The 23,105-nt window shown below is 33.4% G+C and overlaps 1 protein-coding gene across 1 annotated transcript; it reads left to right on the top strand.

Moving 5' to 3' along the window:
* The first annotated feature begins 2,447 nt into the window (after positions 1–2,447).
* LOC105323138 (transcriptional regulator Erg) lies at positions 2,448–15,099 on the top strand. The gene is made up of 7 exons (XM_011422114.4): positions 2,448–2,605; positions 2,942–4,040; positions 8,535–8,738; positions 8,997–9,086; positions 12,036–12,089; positions 13,300–13,347; positions 13,874–15,099. The coding sequence occupies exons 1-7, from the start codon at positions 2,603–2,605 to the stop codon at positions 14,389–14,391; spliced, it is 2,016 nt and encodes a 671-aa protein (XP_011420416.3). The 5' UTR covers positions 2,448–2,602; the 3' UTR covers positions 14,392–15,099.
* Positions 15,100–23,105: the final 8,006 nt, after the last annotated feature.

Raw genomic sequence — 23,105 nt, 5'->3', positions numbered from 1 at the left:
TAAATTATATAATGGATACCCAATAAATTATATAATGGATACCCAATAACATATACTCGTACTGTACTGAGTATAATGTCTACCCAATAGTACAAATAATGTCTACCCAATAAATCATATAATGTCTGACCAATAAGTCATATAATGTCTGCCCAATAACACATATAATGTCTGACCAATAAATCATAAAATGTTTGACCTTTCAATCATATAATGCCGACCAATAAATCATATAATGTCCGACCAATAAATCATATAATATATGATTAGTATCTTTGATGCCGTTTGCTTGACAATCATCAAAGTGCAATTATTTATAACGGTTCGGCCATAACAAGTGAGTGCCCTTCGTGATTGGTTTAAAAGTTCAAAACCACAGGGGTTTCAGCTATCACCATTTCAACCATTTTATAAAGCAATATCTTGAAAGGTGTCCGTCTGACGGTTTGTAATCTTAATTTACTTATTTATAGTTTTATCTATGATGAGATTACGACTTCTGTGTGAAAGACAGGCTAAATGACAACTAGATGACCATTCTATTGAATTGAAAGCCAAAAGGTGAAAAATTGTACAACCTATTTATTTAAACCTTGGTTTGCTTAACCCTGACCAAATATATCCAGGATTGGAAAGGGACAGCCAGTGTTATTAATTAATGAATTAGATGAAGACACTTTTACATGAATCATATTTTAACAAGACATTTCCAAAGTTAATCATAATAGGGGAAATACTTTAAAATATAGTTACAAGACTTTTTTTTCGTGGAAATTAAAAAGGCAAAACCAGAATAGTTGAAAGTACTTCAATACAGGTCATCTCCATTTAGAACAATAGGGAAGTATTAGATGGACCATTTCAGGGAACAGATAAATACTTCCCCGTCATGGTAACAAGCGGTAACCATCTACTGGATGTGTAATTTTAGTACCTTATTATAAATGACAATTCTAAATCCTAAACCCTAAATTAAAATTAAAAAAAAATTATATATATTTATATTGATTAGTCTAATTGTAAAAACACACACCAAAACAACAGATTTCAATTTGTAAAGCAATTATTTCCCCGGGGGATGGGTTCTAGGATTAAAATTATTATTATAGATAAATCTAAACTGAAATAATTTACATCAGTTTTAATTCAGTTGTTTTTAAATATAAATGATAAGAATTAACTTGAATACAATGTATTTGTGACCAAAAATTATAAACATTTACATGTCCTTAAATTTATTTATAACACTGAAACAGAAAGTTATTTACCAAACTATATACATTTTCATGTAACACCAAACAATGTCGATTCTTTTTAAAATTTAACTGGCAATAAAAAAAAAAATGGGAACGGGGGAAAAGTTGCCTGCCGGAACAACAAATACGTCATTAATGACGTCGAGAAAACTAAAAGGCTTATGATTCATAACTTCACTACACAATAAAAGCATGTAAATGGGTTTTCAAAATTTTGTAAATATAGTTTGCATGTACTGTTTGAAACGGGTTATGAAGAATCTTACATGTACTCTAAGCAGGATCTGTGCAGGATCTTTCTTATGTTAAATGCGTAAAGATTTTCAAAATCAGTTGGTTTACTGAATCCAAACTATTTATCATGTACAATCCACAAAGTACATGTATCTATCAAATACCTGGTGCATCATATGCAGAATTATAAATACCGGTAAATCACGGTTTTAACAAAACCATCTTTGAGAATGCTAAAGCGGACTATGGCACTAGTGTTGCATGCATATGTCAAAATGTGGATTTAACATGGACACATCGTCTTCTAGTTTGGATATAAATAAATCAAATAAATCAATCAATACGAGAATTAAGAGAGTATTTAGACCAGGAAAAATTCTGAAAATTAAAAAAAAAATTGCACGGGAGAATATTTAGGGGTTGTTGTTGGTAAATTTATACAAAACTAAAGGGAGATGAAGGGAGTGTCTGAACGATTCAATCCCGGACACCTTAAGATAACGTGACTTTGTTCTTAACGCGTGGTCATTGGGGCATTTTGTTGTAGCCACAGCAGCGAAAATCTCCAACAAAATCGAGAAGAGAAAAACTTCCGCAAACGCGAGTTTCCTTTTCTGTCCTTGCTATACAATCCCAATCCCTTTATCCACCAAATGCAAAGTCTGCCTGTTTGCATCTTTGGCTAAACACTTCAACTCATTTGGCGATCTTTTGTGGCCCTCATATGAGCAGGTGGCCTGTGACGTCATCAAAGGCGGGAAATCTGGCCGGTACAGTGCTTATCTTGTTTATTCATAAGTGAAACGAAGTTTTATGAATTTTAGTCACACAACTAAGAAAGTGTTTGGCACTTGAAAAGTATTTATCTCGATAAGTTACGCTCTCATCCGGCCTCTCGAACCTCGTTTCCTGCCCTGTATGTTTCGTCGTGATAAGTATCCCACTTCCTGTTTCTGAAATATACACTTGTCGCCGCAGAAATATGACAAGCCTCTAGCCTCGTTTTAAAATTACAACAACACTGCATTATGTATATGAGTTATCACTTTATGGGTTGAGTTTTTTTCTCAAATTGCTTCCTTCTGGTGTTCAATACTTTTTATGTCTCGAAAATGGTAAGTACTCTCTACTCTATACATCTTACAGTTGTTTCACTACTATTCGGATGCTAAGTATAATTATAACGTAACACTACTTCATGCAATGTTTCACCGACATGAACAATTTCCTATGAGCGGGGAAATGGAAATTAAAGAGGAAAGAATCTTTAGGAAATAGGGGAGTACAACATCTCCGTTTAGAACGGACGATAAGGATATCCTATATTATAGACAGGTATTCCGGTCATATAAAATGAGCCATTTCATTACATAGTACGAACAACTATATTTTTCAACAGCTTGATATGTACTAAAATGCATGTAGTGAATATGTGGAATTTTGATTAACAGGAAAACCATCGAGAAGATACTGTTGCGCTTCCCCCGCGCTCTCGCTCTGTTGAAGAGAGATCTAGTCCAGGGAACAACTTAGAATCTCACCAGTGTTCCTCTGTTCCCGCCTATCTTCCCAACACGGAGCAGTGCGAACAAAGAGAAACCACAGAATCATGTCAACAGGCTCAGTCGTTACCCATACCAGCCCTCATCTCGGAGAGACAGGGCTCCCAAGACAGTATCACCCAAAGGGTCCCTACAACCGCTGTACAACAAGCAGAGGGATTTCAACAACGTCCACAGATCCCACCATTAATACCAACAGAATCCCTACTCCGGAATGAAAATCAAACACCTATGGCCGAATCTAGTACTACCCCACCCTCGAATCAAGATGATGAAAGTTCCGCCGGTGCCATTGATATAACGGATAAGGGGGAAACTCACAAGGCGAGTTCTAATCCTATGCCTTCTGGTGCGAACAACTTGGCAGTCCACAACGTGTCTATACCCATGCCCAATACTGTCGGAAACATCATTGCCACCACCAGGGAAAGTGGAAACCTAGAGGACTATTCCAACCGCTCAATTAAAAGCGAACCTGGAATAGTAACGGAGCCAACGTGTTCCATGTGGGGAGCATCCACCGCATACCATGTGACCAGCATAGATTCCACAGAACTGGCCAATATGCAGCAATATCTTCAATACCCCGCGTATGGCACCAGATTCGACCAACCTAACCAACAGACCTATGAGACGAACGCCAGGTGTTCAAGTCAAGAAGGTGTTGCAACTAGCAATACAGAAGATCCGATGTTACCCCGAGAAGTTGGAGCTGACATGGATGATATCAATAACCCATTCTACACAGTTCCAAATTACCCAAACATGTTTATTAACCAACAATCTGCTTATTCGTCTGTGCCGTACGGGGACACAACTCAGAAACAAGCTCAGGGCGCACAATCTTTACCTCCATACTATGAAAGTGTTAAAAAAGTTTGTGAGACAAAATGTATCGAAGAGACAAATGTTGCGTCTGGTCGACCCAAATTGGAACATGACACGGACGGAGTTACCATGCAAACCAAGAAAGTCATTGTTCCCGCAGGTGAGACGCATGAAGACAAATACTTGTACATGCAGTATAAAGCATCAGAATGTAACAAATTAAAGTACTCAAAGCATGGCCATCTTCACTTCTAACTCTCATCTTTTAATACTATGATACCAAGCAATTAACAAGATTGTATCCGTCTCGCAGTAACCTGTGTGTAAGTATTTCCGGGTTCGTATGGCTGCAGTTTCTTTGTTGAACTGAAGAAGTTAATGTTAACCCGAGATTATTTGAATTGATCATGTGTACACTTAGCCAATGTTTTAGCATAAAATACTTGAACAAAGAGTTTCTAAAATAAACGATTAGCTCACTTTTGCACGGGTTTCAGTATTTATTAACAGTAAAGATACACAGTCGCAAAAATGAAATGTATAACGGTTCGCCAAAAATGGACAAGTCAGAAGTTGGGTAGTGCCAATTTTAAGAATTTTATCAGTTATTCCTAATCATATTTTATCAAATGTACGAAAGACTCGTGTACCGCTGACATTTCGACAAATCCGCCATTAAATGATCTCATTGCTGTATTAACATCGACACATGTAACTTTATCCTTATTGATAACATTTCTATATATACAAGGATCTCCTTTACGTAATTCTTGATTTAATCGAAGAGAGGTTAGGTAATCGTGTAATACTCATGTAATAAATTATTCTATGGTGTAAGTTATATGATATATAACAACTAGTCACCAATCAGGTACTAGAAATAATGCGCGAATTCTTAATGGACAGATTTCTTTAGTTTTTTAAATTAAATTTAAAAAATCCGGGGTCTAAGACTCGGTAAAGTCTGGTCCTGTTCCCTCGATGGAATTTCACCATTCACCACTGGTGATAGTGAATGATTTTATTTAATTTTGTCTTTGAAGAAAAATAATGTGGTTGCATCCATGTTTATAAATATATAAACAACATTTTTATCAAATGAATTTTGATTACATAACCCTTTTATACAAGATTTAATAATGCTCTAAACTAGCGTCCACAAACACCCAGTACAATGTACTAGTCTATGGTTTCTAAGCATCTTCACACATTTTGAACGGGTGTGTGTGGGGGGGGGGGAGTGGGGTGGTGCACACAATAAGTACTACTACTCAATTACTATTTGTATGTTATAGGTAAGGGTAAGAAATGTGTGTTACTATATTTCCAAAAGATTTTCCTTATTTTAATAACCATGAAGCTCTTTTGTGTCTGACTTCAAAACCTCTAGATTTTAAACAGCCCCCCCCCCCCCCCCCCCCACCAGTACCAACACCACCACTACCTTCGAATAGCAAAAGATGATATTGAAAATGTTTAGGACAGATGAAAAATGTTGAAAACCTTACTGTGATTGTCTGTTTGTCAGTATTAAAATTCAAGAATGGTAGAATTGCTGATGTTAAGATACAATGTAGATTAATTAGGGTACCATGGGATGGCTCTCACAATTATCATTTATAATATTGTATGTACAAACGACCTTTGTCATCATTATATACAGTAGATGTTTAACATCAATTGGATTTTCTAAAAACTGTCTGGTCTGATTTTTCTTTTTTTCAGTTGCCAGATTTTTATTCTTTAAAGTCAAAGATTTGGATAGTATTGTTTATATTGTATATATACTCAACATTTTTTTTGAAGGGGGGGGGGGGGGTGTCAACAAATTAAGCAACAGATCTGCCTTAAACTTTTAAATATGATATTTTTGGACGTAAACTAACATTTATTAAAAAAAAAAAAAAAAAAATTATAATTTTCCAAATTCTTTTAACAGAGACCTTCTTCTTAAGGAGATTAAAATAGTAAAAAAAAAAATGTGAAAATTTAGTGCAAGCAATACATTTTTAAAATAAACGATATTATATCATCATTTCATTTGGATTTGGATTTTTTTTTTTTAATATTATTGTTTAAGTTTGATGATATGCATTTTGAAGGCTTTATCCGTAGACTTTTAAAATATTGCCCCCAAAAATTAAAATTTGCATCAATAATTTTTTTATACAAAAATAAAAGCTCAAAGAAACACTTATAAAAATGTTCTATTGGACATTTAATTGTTGATATTCAATATAAATATTAATATGAAATTGCATAAACTTTATAAAATGTCTTATCAATTTGCAACCTGGGCCATTTTCCCATTTTCTTTAAAAATCTACAAAAAGGCTTATATTTCTGTGTTTGAACAATGAATTCATATGTCAAAAAGAATACTGAACAACCCATGAGATATTTTTGCACTACGCTTGTGTGTAAATCAAATTGAGGACCTTCTCGATTCTCATACTGAAATCGCGTCTAGTTAATACAAGACAGTTGGGTTGTTTCCGCCAAAACACTTAAGGACTTTCGATGTAATATTTTCATGATGCAATGATGCAATTTTGAAATGCAATTTTTTTTTTTCATAAATATCAAAAATGTAAATATAACCATGCATATTTCGATTTATTTTAAAGCTATATATAATTAATGTTTTTAAAGAAAGAAATGTTTCTCCTTTTTCCATCAAACTACACGAATTATATCTATAACTGTAAAATATAATTTTCAATAATTAATCAATGACGCCCACGTTCGATATATTCTTTATCACGTGATGTCGCGAGCATTTTTCAGAAAGTTATCAGAAGTCGACGCGAAAGCGATGTGGGCATGCTGATAGTGAGATAAAGCATTCGGATAAAAAAGAAAAAAAAGACAGATATTTAAGAAATGTTAATTTTGAGTCGAGGGGCCCTAAAGGGGTCATATTGACGTTCTGTTTTGTCCATTCACTGATCAGATGAGAGGAAGGCGTTTTATGTTTACTGATATTGTTAATATTTTCTCGTAAGAAAAGTTATGAAGAAAAAAATAATTTTGTAGACATCATAAAAATATGTACTATTTAATTGTGTTTGCTGTCATGCCTTTAATTTCCCCCATGATGTTTCTCTCGATTACTATTCCCGCGCACATGAGCAAGTCTACACCTACGTGAATTGTTTATAAATATGCATTGGGGAAATTAAGATACATGTAATTACCGGATTGGAAGTCACCCGTGTTAATTATTTTGTTTTACACTCCCCCCGCTCATGAACAATTGCTTTGTTAACCCCATTTCTTGTTAACATTTATTTAAACATAAAATAAAAATAAAAACCTTGAGAAGTTGGTATGAATTGCAGTAAACGTTTATCTGAGTCTTCATTCGGCGAAAAGTTTAATTTTCGTACTGATAGCAATTAACTTATGCCAGACACATCATGTGTATATGAACATGTACCTCTAACGGATATATATCCCACATATCTATTTAATTTTGTGATGAATAATTTGTATCTAGTCTTTAAAATAGTTGATGAAAATTGTTCAAAACATACTTCGATCGTTTATATCCTGCGCATTGTTTACGTATTTGATCGACTTTTTGGACGACAAAGACCCTATTGTTGAATTTGACAGGTCCTGTTCATCTAGAGGTCTTGCTGGTTTGCTCCTCACCGAGTCGCGGGCAGGTGCCAAATTGCGCGCCGATAATTACAATATAGGTGGCGCGTGTCACTAAAGACACCAAAGGTATCGAGACCTTGGCGAGAAGTCTGTGTCCATGTGCGATTTGATTAGCTTTAATACACCTATTTTACTTGTTCACGGTTTTTTATTTTCCTTTTTGAGATTGAAAATTACCGTTTTAGAGAGGTCCTGCTGAGCGATTTAATGAAAGACCTGCGCCACACGTGTAGTGAAATATTCTCCAGTGGACAGCAATAACGATATTTCCAATATTCTTTATTTTTTTCTTTCAATGACAACAATGGTTGGAGATGTATTTTCGCAAAACTCAATGTAAAGTGTGATGTTAATGAAAATAAAAGCCAGTTTTTTAAACAATAAAAACAACTGGACCACTCTCTCTCTTTCCATTTCATCTCAACAAGGCATACACTGCCCTTAAATCAATGTAGAAAAAAGAATGTCTGCATATTTCTTAAGCAGTCCTTCTAACATTAAAAAGATTAATTAAGAAAAACAAGAATTTTTTAAAACCATTATTCTATAAGATATAGTTTTAACATTATATGTATATTCACCATGATAAACATTAAATCATGAAATATAAAATGTTACATATTAAACAATAAATTTTTTTGGTATATGCATGCATCATTAATGAATATATAAATCATTCAAAATATAAATTAACTCATATCTTACTTTGCATCATTTCCAATTACTTGTACATCAATTTTTAAATCAAATTTCAGACATGCACATGTATTAATTGATTTGGGGATTCAGATTTCTATTTAAAAGTATGTCAAAAACAAAATTTCATATCTTGTTTTCAATTGAAGTTAATCTATTTAGATTTTAACAAAAATTATCTTGTTTTGACAAAAATTACTTATGAAAGGTTATTCTCAAATCAAGAAAATGTCAATGACTTAAAGCTCAAATCTGTGACTGATGTACTAGCGTCTATCCGTTTCATCCATAGATCCCCAGACCTGGTCGGAGGGGGACGTACAACAGTGGCTGGAGTGGTCCCGCAATGAATTCAAACTCAGGGACATGGAAGTGACCCGGTACCACAACATCGAGGGCCGACAACTCTGCAGCATGAACAAGGAACAGTTCACTCACCTGTTTGGTCCCCACAACGCAGAAAGCTTGTTCTCGCACCTTAACTTTCTGAGACATGGTATGATTCATGTACACTTGAACACGTGCAAATGTAATAAGAAATCACATCGAATCGTCTCTCACGTCAGTCCCACACAGAATTAACGCATGGTCGTTTGTCTGACGGCAATCCTTCTCACCTGTAAAAACACGCACAATGCATGTAACACGTAATATATTGGATATTGCAAGTGACGTAATATAATTTTTCGTTGGCCCGTTTTCAACTGTTTCGATCCGATATCATTACACTCCTCGTTGATTTATTTTTCATCAGGTACAGCACAAGTCACTTCCCCTAACTGTATAGGACCCAGTGTGACATCGTTTGTCCATGGATCGGGGGGATCCATGAAACAGAATACAGGTCAGTATACAGCATACAGGGGGAGCAGTTTGATCAAAACACCAATTGTTTGTTGTAAAACGAGGAACGATATTCAAAATAAAATTACCAAATGTGTGTCACACGCGGTTGCAAACTATTTTGTGTTTGCAACGGAAGTACCAATGCGGCAGTGAAGCTTTGGAGTCGGAGCAGTATGGAAACTGTTTACGGGAAAGAGCTAGTCTTGGTGACTTCAAATTCCATCTACATAACCTAACATCTAAAAAAATAAACATTAATGAAGCAAACTCTAAAATGATACTTTCACGCATGTGGCAGTTTAACATTCTAAGACAAAAACTTATTTCCACTTATTCTTTTTATTTAGTTTTTTAAAAGATATGCCAATCAATTAATTTAGTGAAATTGTCAACTCGCATTGAGTGATACATATCATCCGAGGAGTATGTCTAAATGCGCTGAGTGCCACTTAAGTAGTCTTAACATAAAACGGCACACATAAAGAGCATTTCTCAGGTCCTAAAGTGTTAGCAAAGCAAATAAAAAGACTCTCACATTAAAGATACTGTAGCAGGTTATGATCATTTGGTTAGTTCAGTTAATTTACTGTTGGGTTAAGGGGAGTTTGCGTTTCGGCTGATCCGCACACAATCGGATTATCTCCCCCTGCATCTGTGATATCACACGATTGGTGCAATAAGGTGAACATTGCTCGAATCAAAGGCAAATAGTATGACAGAGGCGGACATTAAAATCGGCGACCTTTTTGTCAGTCTATTTGTTTTGTCACTGTCTTCTGTAAAGTTAATTGTGTTTATTTTCTACCTAGAGTCTATTGACTTTCCCAGATTTTTCTCAGTTTCGCGGTCAAAATATGGCAGGTTGTTAAACTAAAGAACTGGCAACTGAGCTTACGATTTGCCTTTATAAAAGTGGTTAAATTGTTTACAATGGAATCATAACTTGACCAACAGTCTTAATTTGTCTTGGTTTGTCAACAGACTTTGAAGTTTTCCGTCTGAACCCCGTGCCGGAAATCATTTTTAACGCCAATTTTTGCGCTGTGTTAGAATTGACCCTCTTAGTAAACACATGAAGTTTGCTCAAGGAAATAATGAAGTAAAGTTTCTTTTTTGAAATCTTGGATACAAAATGCGTTTATTTATCCCTTTACTTTGAACTTAAAATCTGGCTGAGGCTACAATTGAAAGGAAAAAATCTGACTGAATAATCTTTAGTTGTGGTATGCATTTAAAAGAGAATGTCAGTTAACATGTCAGGATTTTTAGCAGAAAGGAATATCTCATTAATATATCATATTTCAAGTATTTTGAAAATCGGTAAAATTAGAACCCGGACGGACGCTTTCTGGGTTTTCTTTATTTGGATGTATTTCCGCTCAATATCTAGTCCTCCACGATCATTTTTTTATTTCTTGCCTTTTGTTATGAGATCAAATCCAATTAAAACACATTAATGGTTGATAAATGAAAAATTCTAAATTTTATTCCGATGCTGATACTGAATTCAGATTTTGCTCAATAATGTTGCATCTCTAATTTCAAAACATATTCCCGTATTTGTCAAATCCTATTAACATTGGTATTTTAATTGCTTTCGCTGTGTTCTGGACATTGATTAATTCGGTTATCCTCCCGTTTCTCGTATTGTTTTTGAACATCAATGTATGGAAAATCGTTGCTCACATCACTCGTTCTGCGATTCCGTTCATTTACAAATGAGATAAAAGTGAATCTGTGATTGAAAACATTTAGACATTGACGCTTCTTTAAGCTAATATTTCACAACGCCATTCGGCACTACTAAGCACATTAAAAGTTTGGAACGTCAATATAACCTCAATAATTATTCCTGTTGAGCACATGCATACAGAGTAAATTAATACACTGTTATGATATTCGTATTAACATGTGCGTACACGTGCGTATTATTAAATCTATCTTCGTACTGTTTCGTGTACATGATTGTATTTCGTTATAATTCTGTAAAATCATTTTAATCTGAAATCTGTACATGTGTAGGTAGAGATTTGAAATTATGCACCAATGAAAATATATAGCGCATGGTTATAAAAAATATATCGAATATTCTGTAAGTCGTTTTTAATTCGTATTTTTTGAGGGAAATCAATGTGAAAACAAAAACCATAGATCTTGTAAAATATATGTTAAGAAAAATATCGAGAAATATAAAGATAAAATTATGTATTCTAAGTGAGTATATGGGATATTGGAATGCATATCTCTCATTTGATTGGTCGGCGCATTGAAACGTTTAAACCCATAGCTACTCTGCAACGTTCAAATGGTTAGCACCTTTTCTTAAAACGCGATATAACGCCCCTTCACTTATCGATTAATAACAGAGTGAAGAATAGGAGTAAAGCTTTCTGATTTTAAATATTAACATGTTACGTAGCGAAACAATATCATAAGATTTCAAATCTCATGTGGAATCAGCAAATGAGACAAGGCTGTGCTAATGTGTGAAAACATCCTCTTCTAAGACAGATGTATTTAACTGAAAGTGAGAGCTATTGATGATACTCTTACATGTGTCGCACCTGTGACGAGTTTTCAAGTTTTCTGAGGCATCTTTTGAAATTCGAACTTAATGACTGGGCATTTGCGTTTCCCCGTTTCAATGCTGGATGAAAGCTTTTACAAATTGGCCATGCGGCATGGATTGAAATACACGGATTTCATCCATCCTTGCGCGTTTACTGGTTACGCACCATTCATGTTCGCAGGTAGGTTGGTGGTTGTCGTAATGCCTCGCGCAAATTATGATCTGAAACTGCGGAGGGAAAAACAAATTGTATGATGGTCCTTTTCAAGGAGAATTCAAACCCTGTTTTGTTATTATCTCGCATTTATCATTAATATGAACATTTTAGTATTTACTTTTTATTGAACTTTTTATTCTATTTTTTTTTTTACATTTCAGACCCAGGATTTACGAAATCAGCCTGGTCACCACAACCTAGTCAATCTTCACAAGGTAAAATAACATATTCATTGTTTACATATACAATATAGCTATGTGTGAAGCACTTTATCTTATTTGTCTATATTGATGACAATTTGGTGGTAACAATTCCACGCTTTAAGAGGGTACGGGAGGTCGTGGCCATTTTTAGACTATTTTAATCTCCTTAAGAAGAAAATCTCTGTAAAAAGATAAAAAAAACAATTATCAAAATTTACAGCTAGAATATTTGGTTTTTTCGTCACTAAATATTATTTTATGGCCATAAATATCATAAGTCAAAATTTTAGGTAGATATGATAATTAATTCTTAAAATGGAATCATTCAGTTCAATTCTTTTATTCAAATATTTATTTTCTTAGGGTCTTTATAAATCATAAGAGAGACAAAAATGATACAAAATCCAAAACTAGATCATTCGGCTGGAATATGCATAATTGAAGTAATTCCAAGGTTAAACATTGTGCCCGATGGAAGATTATTCATGGTCATTAGATAATCACACAGCTTCGAAATAAACGGAAATTGACCATATTCTCGAATCGTCTCGCATCTTACCATCGTGAATAAAAACATTATCGATTTGCCAATATATTCTAACACTTAAGAAATTTAAAAGTGCACCTGCATGATTTGAAACATAAATTTCTGGCCAGTAATGAAGTTGGGCAGTGTCTTTATTTAAGAAATCACTTAAGCTGAAAATTGCAACGGCAAGAAATATCGAGTGGCCCCCGATATTTAGATGTCAGAAAAGAATCAAAGCGTTTATCTCTATGACAGTTGTCCAACAACGCACGGCGTGTTTTCAGCATATTAATTTGGGCCTATTCCTCGAAGGGAAAGACCAGATTGGGTTAAAATACAATTATTTCTGGTGTATAAAGTCTCAAAAGAAAGCAAATCTTTATCATAATAGAGTTTTTGGCTAATTTGAACGGGAAAATTGGCTTTATAAACCCAGTCCGGACCTTTACCGGAAATAATCCTATACCCCTGGGTGACCAGGCAATTGAGTAAGAGAAAAAAAAAACGCAGAGTGCACAATATTGTATTAGCTTTCAATTATTTTGATGATATTTTGCTTCTTTAAAAATGCAAAAAAAAAACTGTAAAATTTTCCACACGGATTTGAATTAGCGGGATATTGTGTTTCTCGTCTGAATTTAACTTTCATTAATTAATTGGAGTTCGATTTTTCACGTGTTTTTTCTTTCGTAGATCCCTATACCTTACTGGGGCCATTAGTTGGGAGACTATCCAGCACAGGTAATTGTCGCTTTGTTTATTCTCATATACACTAAAAGAAGTTTGTCAGTGATTTCTTGTGAAACATTCATAAAGACGTGGATATGTAAGATGTTTATCCATCCACTAGTATCTTTTCGTTGTCTGTTATAACTGAGTCATAGAGCCTGCTAATACAATTACATTTCTCGTTAAAGAGTATGGTTCGGCCTAGATGGCTTTCTCACTTTATTGCGTTCATATACCCTTTATAAACACCTGTGTTTCCTGTACTATATTAGTCGAAGTTTTGTTTCAATTAACGCCTTTGGTTCGTTGTCAACTTTGCGATCTCATCTAGTATTGTGAAAATTTATTGTTTCTGCTACCTGCAATAACAGTGGGCAGTTCATAGCTTTCCATTTTTTGAATGCTTTTTCCCCTCCCTTATTTTTTTTTTTCATCTAATACTATTTGATGTTATTTAATTGAATCGGACACTTGGATCACTTTAAACACTGTAATACGATCCGCCATTTTTGTCTATTTCGTCTTCATAATTTTACAGGAAGTGGACAGATTCAGCTATGGCAGTTTCTCCTGGAACTACTATCAGACAGACGTAATGGCACTTGCATAGCATGGGAGGGTAGTAACGGCGAATTCAAGCTGGTTGACCCCGATGAAGTGGCTCGCCGATGGGGGGAGCGGAAATCCAAGCCCAATATGAACTATGACAAGCTCAGTAGAGCTCTGAGGTACTACTACGACAAGAATATCATGACAAAGGTCCATGGCAAACGGTACGCTTACAAGTTTGATTTCGTTGGCCTCACACAAGCTATGACACCTTCCACACCGGATACAACAGCCTACAGATATCAGCAGGACATGTTTGGGATGTCGGGATACTCCACCCCCAGACTGAATTATCTCCACCCCCATGCTCCTATGCCAACGACAACGGCAGGGTTCCTTACCCCTCCCGCTCCATACTGGACGACATCAACTAACAATATTTTCCCAAACACGCTGAATCACGTGATGTCAGGACATCCGGGCTCCTTGCCTTCATTTTACTCATGATCTATGATACACTTGCAACATGAATTTGACTGTTTGCCATTTGATTTTTTTTAAAATAACAACATAGGCTACTTTGTTGTTATTTCTCATGATTGCTCATAATGTGCTATTTGATTTTACATGTATTTTTTGTTTGTTTTTTCTCCTTGCATCTTGTCAGCCAATTGATTTTGTCTTAAGTCTTTGGGAATATAGTTTTTGCTTGCCAACATTTTGATGTTCAGAATTCGCAATTTATACCAAACACTTTTGAATTTCTTTTATATTTTGAAAGGTCTCATCATTTTAGTCTTTGGTTTTTTGTTTTTTTTTTGGTCTTGTTCAATACTCAGAAGGAATACTCAGTCAGCATTTAGATATCAAGTTCGCAGGAGCACTCTAGTCTTATGCAATTACCCGAAGGCCTGGATGACTACATTGGGTCTTTTTGGAATGTACTACTGCAATAAAGTATTTCATTGATGTTTTGCGATTATGTACAGTGTATATAGGTGCAATAAGCATTCTCAAGCATCTTAGAAGTACCTTCCGTTGGGGGTGATGTATAAATACGAAAAGTTTAACGGAATAGCAGGTAGTTTCGTTTCTTGAATCACATGTGATCTCATATCATGTATTGTTATGACTTTAAAACGAAATTTTTGATGAACATGTTTGTTGTTATCTACAGCATCACGTACTCCGTTACAAATAAATGTTGGATATTACTTTTTTGTGTTATCTCTTATTTCATATATCAAATTTCATGTTGTCTTTCGCCAAAAATTTCAAACATAGCAAGATGCCTTGCTATGATCAAAACGTTGTCAAAATTTGGTTCGGGGAATGAAGTAAATTCCACCAATAAAGAAAAAATTGATTTATTTAACTTTTAAATTTAGGTGTTTTTTGTGTTTTTATATAGAACTCTCCTACCAAAGGAGACCAATAGAGTCTAAAGAGTCTGGAACCCTCTTAAGAATGCTAGATGGTCAGCAAGCATATCCATTAGATATCCCTTATAACTTAAGATATTTGTAACTATTAAGTGTCATTTTGTAAAGGAAATATTAATACATTACAAATCACTAGACTAAGAGTAATATAGATTAAGATGGTCACCAAAATTTAGCCCTCTTAAACTTCTATGATCAACGACCTGCAATTTATAGTACCGGTAGTGTAGTCAGCGAATACAGATTAAAAATCGAAATTCTCAAAAATAAAGACAGACTGCTAATGCTGAAATCGTCCAAAACAGAAAACGAATTAGAGGTCATCGCTGTATATGCATCAAGTCTGCTAAATATGCCGTAAAATATTTTTTTTCAGGCTGCATGATTTTTCTATCTGCCGATTAATTTTGAACATATTACAGTTTCTAAAATTTGTCACATTTATTTAAGGTCTAAACCTGAAAAATTCAAAATAGACTTATTTTTAATCCTCATGATGTTTACATTATTCTTTGTTTGCGATTCCTTTATCACAAATTTATGAAATTTTAATAATTATATATAACAAACAAATTATAAATTAATGATTGCAAAGAGCACGCTTAAAGGATCTTGCTGTTTTGCAATATCGAGAATTCATCGAATATGTAAATAAAAAAAACATTTACATGGAAATCCTTCAACACTTGATGACACTACTGTAACAATTTACACAACACCTTAAGCAAGTGCTCTTGTTTATAAGTTACAATGTATCTATTTATTAATATTTACATTTCTATATATTCCACCTAGCGCACCTGTCACAGGTACGAGAGCTGATCCAAAAGTACCGTCACAGATGCGACAAAATCGTGCAAAATCAGCGTATAGTGACAAATTATCGTGCTTTAAGGTATCCATATAACAGTATAATTAACAACCAACAAGTAAATTCAAACTATGATAATGATTAAAATAAATGTTATACAAGGGTTCATCCAAAACTAAAGTCCAACTATGCACCACACCTCTAATGGGCGTAATGTTGCATAAAGGGATACTTCTAAATTTCGGTGAACAAAATTTCAATTTTGATTTAAAATTTTTATTAAGTTTCGCCGAATAATTAAAAAGACACTTTATGTTTCGATCAACCTGCACAAAATTGATTTCTTGATATCATATACTGTTACCTTACTTATACAATGTATACACTGTATGAAATCTTCTTAGTTAAGGTGGCCAGGCTAGGCACATCCAGATATCATTTAATGGATCTACAAGTTGTCATTTTTGAACCATTATTTCACAAACCAAGATATTGATACAAGCTCTTAGTTATTTTAAATACGAAATTTCATTTTCCTCAAGAGAAACTAAAAAAACTGTGTTTACAGAAAAATAGGTAGATATTTTAGAGCCAGAACTTGGTCTGAATTTAAGCATGGTATAATTAACTAATATAATACAATAATTAGGGTCAGATAAACATATCTTAAATAAAAATATTTCTAAAAATGACAGCCGATATTTGATTATATATCTTAAATTTATGAACAAAACAAAAAAACCACCCAAAATACCAGAAAACAAAACAAAGCAAAGCAGACAAACATTTGCAGTAAACAAATATTTATCATATTTTAGAAAGAAATTGCAAAACTTTTAGAAAGTTGCATTTTTTTAAAATTGAATTTGAGACAAGCCGATCCCCAATAAGATTATAAACAAATTAAAATTCAACAAATATACTGCTTTTCTTATCGAAAAATCAATATGCATGATAATATCGATTTATTTGGAAATCATTTTAATGCTAAGCTACCTAGACTTCTTGCAAAAGTTTGATTAAATCCAACTTTTGTATAGTTTTGTTGGGAATCAGTTTAATAATATTCAGAGTCAATTCAAAAATGCAATTTTTCTAAAAGTTTGCATTTTCGTTTAAATTTCCTTTAAAATTAAAATATTAAAAAGTAATTGTCTAATGTGTTTGACATTTGATAAACTTTTTACCCATAGGTTTAAAAAAGATCAACAATGCTTAATATATATATATATATATTTATATATATATTATTTCTAAAAATCAAAAGGTATGCCTCGTTATCTTGCACATGAATTGTTAGATAATGTTATCATGAATTAAGCGAGATCAAATTTTAAGGTTATTAAATATTGTTTACAACTAATTTTTCCAATTTCTTTGATGAAATAAAAAAAATCATGTAAAACAAACAGAAAACTGGTACCAATCTCTTATTTGTGGAATCATATTTCATTTATTTATCGATCCTTCTAAAATATATTATGGTGTCTAACCAACTTTATTATTACACTTAGAGTTTGAATTCAAATGAAATTTCGAACTTGAAGCCATGCGATCAAATCATTATCTAGAAAAGCAATTGAAAAACGTGGTCTGTTTTCTATAGTTCTGATCAATTTCTTCTCAACGTTAGGTAATGGGCTTTGCATTTATTTTTCTTTTCGACAATAAAACAGCTCTTAAAATGATGCTTTTAATACGCTGTTTCCTCGGTCTTTGATCGAACTCGTTTTGCATTGCTAATTCTCGTATTTTTCAGTGTTCAATTCGGGTTCAAATTTCCTGAAATTATGAAACAACTTTCCTGAAACAGGAACCAACCACGGAGTAACTTCCGGTAATGTCAAAGGCAGCACCGATTTTTCCGGAAGTCAATCCCGGGTAGTTAGGTATACGAAAATTGATTGGTTATTGAAATCAATGGATGGTTGATAGATTAAAAATCTGGCATAGAATTTAATGGATGTTCAATATAGAAACGTTGGCATCAGTTATACCAGCCATAATGGCATTTCGTTTGTCCCAGTCGCAGGACTCCATTTCTAGTGCTTGACGCAGGTTTACAAATCAACGCACTTCAAAGCTTTTTGCAATGCCAATTATAACAGGTAAAGGAATGGTCGATTATATTACTCAGACTTTATTTTTATTCGTGGATAAAAGGCAGGTATTTGGTCCTTCAGTGTGTTGATATGGTACTAGTATCTCTTTCCTACAAGAAATAAAATGTACCTGCATACATCATAGTATAATTTTATTATCCCACTTAAATGGAATACTTAAATAACATGTTTATCATTAGGTAAGAAGTCCGATGTAAAGTTAAAGTTGCCTTTCTAGGCTGTGTTATTGTACATTGTCAAACATTGCCAAACAATACGGGTGAAATTAAGCCATGTGTAAAATTACACATCTATCAAACATATTAAGCACACATCAAACTCCACTGACCACATATTAGAATCACAGTTCTAGTAAGTATATCCTGAAAGACTGCAATGAATTTCAAAATTCTGCGACAAGACGAAGTCATGAAAACCGAAACTATTTAGACTATTTTTTAAAACCTCCAGAGTATACCAGGAGTATATAAAGTGATGGATGACTAATCAAAGTTGAGTGTCAGTCATCGAGTTAAATGCGAGATACATTGTAAAAAGCTCAAATTCTTTGTTATGTAAACAAAGAGCAGACCGTGTTTTGTTTACTTATTGAGTCAAACAAACTTGAATATGACAAACACAAACGACAAGCATGACAAGGATATATCTGTATTCACAACAAACCAAGAAAAAGAAAAAGATTCATAGTTTGGTTCTTAAGATATAGGTTTGAATTTAACATTTACAAAGACTTATGCCATTAACAGGCACGTAGAGTCATTTTTGAAAGTAGAGGGACTAGACTTATCAACATAATCTTGACAAGCAAAATCTTTTTCGTTCATCAAAACCCTAATCTCTGGGGGTAATGGTGGTAGTGGTGGTTGGGGGGGAGGGGGGTTGCGAAATACCTCACGCTGCTATTTTAAGGTTAATTTTGTGAATTTCCTTGTAATTGTTTTCATCATCCCGGATGCTACGTGTCTAATAACTTTGTATATTTGATGAAATAATTATAGCAAAAACTAATTTCACAGGTGTTTTGAACTACCATAAGTGTCTTAATGCTCATTTATGCTAAAAGTCAAATGTAGTTCTTGTAACAAACAATTAAGACAAAAATACCAGTTTATACAAAAAAAAAAACCAAAAAAACGCCAGATTTTTCTGACGTAAGCAAATGAAATTAATATCTCGTCAAAATGTCAAAAATAAAAAAATAATTCTTTACGCCTTCGCTACAAAAAAAGAAGGTTTTATATATATATATATATATATATATATATATATATATATATATATATATATATATATATATATATATATATATATATATATATATATATATAATCGAACATATAGTCTGTTGTCTGCAACTATGACTATATTCTATTAGATGCCCAAAACGTCTTGCATGTAATAAGGACTTTATTCTGTTTTAGTTGGTGATATTGATAATTATAATCTTCAGAAAAGTTTTCAAAATTGGGCAATATTTTGTGTCTAATATTTTTACCCCTTCCAGACAATGTTTAAAAAAAAACCCGAAATTATTAATCCTAGAGATATGGATTTTTAGTTCTTTAGATTTTATTCTTCATATCAATATGTGATTTTGTTAAAAAATGAGGAATGGGAAAAATGTGTAGCTTCTTTGTAACCAAAATTTATTTAAATACCAGTTCCTTTTCTAGGCACTATCTTCATGACCAATATACTAGTACAGTGTACATGTATTTGATTTCTCAAATTGATGTATCCACACTTTCCATTAAAAAGTTTTTGTTAAAATATATGTATGTAAATCTATGAATTGCGCATTGTAGTATTTTTCTTCTACCCACAAGTAAATTATAACTTTCCTATAAGAACTTTCGTGCATTTTTTTTCCTTAGATTTTGTCTACATATGACAAAACATTTTTTTTTCTTTTCACTTCTGTGTAAAATGTTGGTCCTCATTTTAACCACCCTTTGAATCTTGGCAGTCAATATCAAACAAACTTCAAAATATTAACTTATTTCTATATCCTTTTAAGAAACTATGATCCAATGCTCTCTTAAATGCTCCCCCAAAAGAAGTTGTTTTCAATCTGAGTCTCATATATATTAGAGATTCAGGTAGATACTGAACCGTAATTGTGCTCCCTCCCTGCTTGTCATTAATCCGCATTTGATAAAAGCTGTTTTAGTATCAATCTAAATGATCAGTGCCTCAATCATTCTCATTTAAAACTGAACCCCTCGACCCTCAAACTACATGTATGTCGTTCATATCTATGACAAAGAGGGTTTGTGGTATATTTCAACTTCTTTATTCTAAGTTGCTTTTATGTAATTTCACAATAAACAACCTCCTTTTTCTTCAAAGGCTTAGATCTCTCTTTTTAGTACCTTAGATTTCTGTATTAACATACACGCACACGGACAGTGTCGTACAAGATATGACGTGTCCAAGCAAAATTACAAGGGGCGATTGCAAAAAGAGCAGTTAAAAAAAAATTATAATGCTAAACATTTTAAACACTGACAACAAGCGGAACGTCTGCTTTTTTGTAGGTCTGTGTGTGATTTACATTGAATTTTAACATAAAGATTGTTAATAATGAAGAAAGGTGTTCGAGAAATTGGATTTCACACTCATGCGTGTTGCTTTTAATTTGTGCATAAACTAGACATTGATCTGGTCGGTAGGTGCTTCCCCTTCCTTTCCTTAAAACTAAGAAAATGACATGCATACGAAAACAACAACATTCCTTTAAAGTAATTTTCTCCCTCAGAATTTGCGGAAACGGCAATTGTCGTGGACTTAACTTGCAGAAGTCAAATACAAATTCTGGTATCCGAAACTCGATAAAATTACCCGTAATTGCGGTGTGAGCACTATGCGCCTTTCCGATCACACACAATCGCACGGTTCTCGCCAGGATACAAGCCGTACCTTTTAGATGTATAATTTCCTCTTGGAGAGGAAAAACGCTTCACCGCTGTCATTAGCAAAGGAAGTTGACTGGAAATGTCCCGTGCTATTTCTAACGACCGCGCTGATTGGCCATCAAACGCTACATTAAGACTAAAAGGAAAACGGCACGGAATAGCAATTAGTAAATAAAATGGTTTCTTTGTTTATAATGGACTTTGATCTTTGTGAATCGAGTTTCTGATGACTGCAAATCTCCGGTCTTGTATTATATTTCCTTGTCTTCTGTAAATAAAGAATTTCTTTATGACAAAATCGATGCACAATGTCCGGTCCAGATTGGCAGATAAGTCCTCATGACATGCCTCTCTCTTCGTATGATGTCTTAAAACATCAAACAGTCCAAGCAATGTTTTTGCTATCAATTAGATTTCTCCATCACTCAACGGTTTTGTGCATGGCAAAGGCGAACAAGAGACATTTGTTTGGAACTAGATGAAAGGTGCTTTAATTTCTTCTTTCTTAGTTAAACTGCATTTACATGTACATGAATATATATGAAGATATCTTAAAAGAATAACTTCAAATGCAAATAAATTTATGTAGATATGTATTTTATTTACTTACAGACATCAATTTATCTTTTCGGTTTTGGTCATTTATTCTCCAATGTTAATTCAAATCATTTACAGAATGTGGCAACTTTTTATTCTTCGTATTCTTTTTTTTTCTCTCCATTTTTTGCTTAATTTATATGTAAAATGATATCCATGTTTTTAGTTCGAATGTGTTTTAGAAAATAAAGAAAAATATAAACTATTCCGACTTGATTAATCAATGGTAGATATGAAATACCAAATGAAACGCAATTCCATAAAAAATTGTCTGACATAAAACAGAGAAACAATACCATTTTAATGATAATTATTCTATTAACAACCTTTTTAATATCAAAAGAGTGCACTCTCATAGTCTTTTAATTCTTAGTTATTATTATATTATAGTTCAAATGTGTCATATGTAAAAGAAACTTTTAATTCGCGTCACCTTTTGATATGCTCATAAGCAAAAGCACGAATAAGCAAAGAAAACTTGGAAATGATGAAGTCGTACACGAACTAACTTAAAGATTATTGTGGCAAGTTCGAATTTATGATAACTTTACCAATCTAACAAGACAGTTTTGGTATTGATTCCGTGAGGCAAATGTTTATTTCGAATTGCCTCTCTTTACCTGTCAAAATATTGCTAGTCTGCGTGATGCCAATAAAATCGAAGAGGTTTTTTTGCATCAGGATAAAGAATAAACGCGTCAAGATAGGAAAGAGAAGTTAGATATATAGCCATTTTTTAAAACTAAAGTTATACCTGACAACTGATGAAAAGTGAGACGTAACACTAAATGATAAACTCCAGATAAAGATTATATTCAACGTAGTGAAACTATCTAAGAGAGTTAATTTTTTAATATAGGGATTTTTTAATTTTGTGATCAATATACAATGCATATATGTATTAATGAGTATTGGTGATTCAGTTTCAGTTGAAACAGCTTTTTCTATATCCTGCTAAAAATAAGCAATTTTATGCGCTGTTTTAGTATTCACATGTGCATGTATAGATTTGTTGTTCTTTTAGTAAATTGCACATTTTTTCATCAATACCCAAGTAATCGACAAATAATATAACCGGGTATGAATAAACCCCTGGTATAAATAAACCCCTGGAATGAGTTGTTGTTAGATCAAGTTTTGTTAAACTCGACATTTGCATAGAATAATCTTACCTGATCTGATTATCTCTTAAATCACACCTGAAAAAAAAAATACACAGAAGCCCAAAATAACATAAAATCTATATCTTCAGATACATATACCAGTAACGCTTGCTAAATACTTTCATAGTGTATATAAGAAATCTCAAAAGCCTTGACAAACTGCCAAATAT

Source organism: Magallana gigas, chromosome 3, assembly GCF_963853765.1.
Source record: "Magallana gigas chromosome 3, xbMagGiga1.1, whole genome shotgun sequence".
Taxonomy (NCBI): Eukaryota; Metazoa; Mollusca; class Bivalvia; order Ostreida; family Ostreidae; genus Magallana; species Magallana gigas.
The sequence above is the reverse complement of the archived record's forward strand: the minus strand, read 5'-3'. Positions and strand labels throughout refer to the sequence as shown.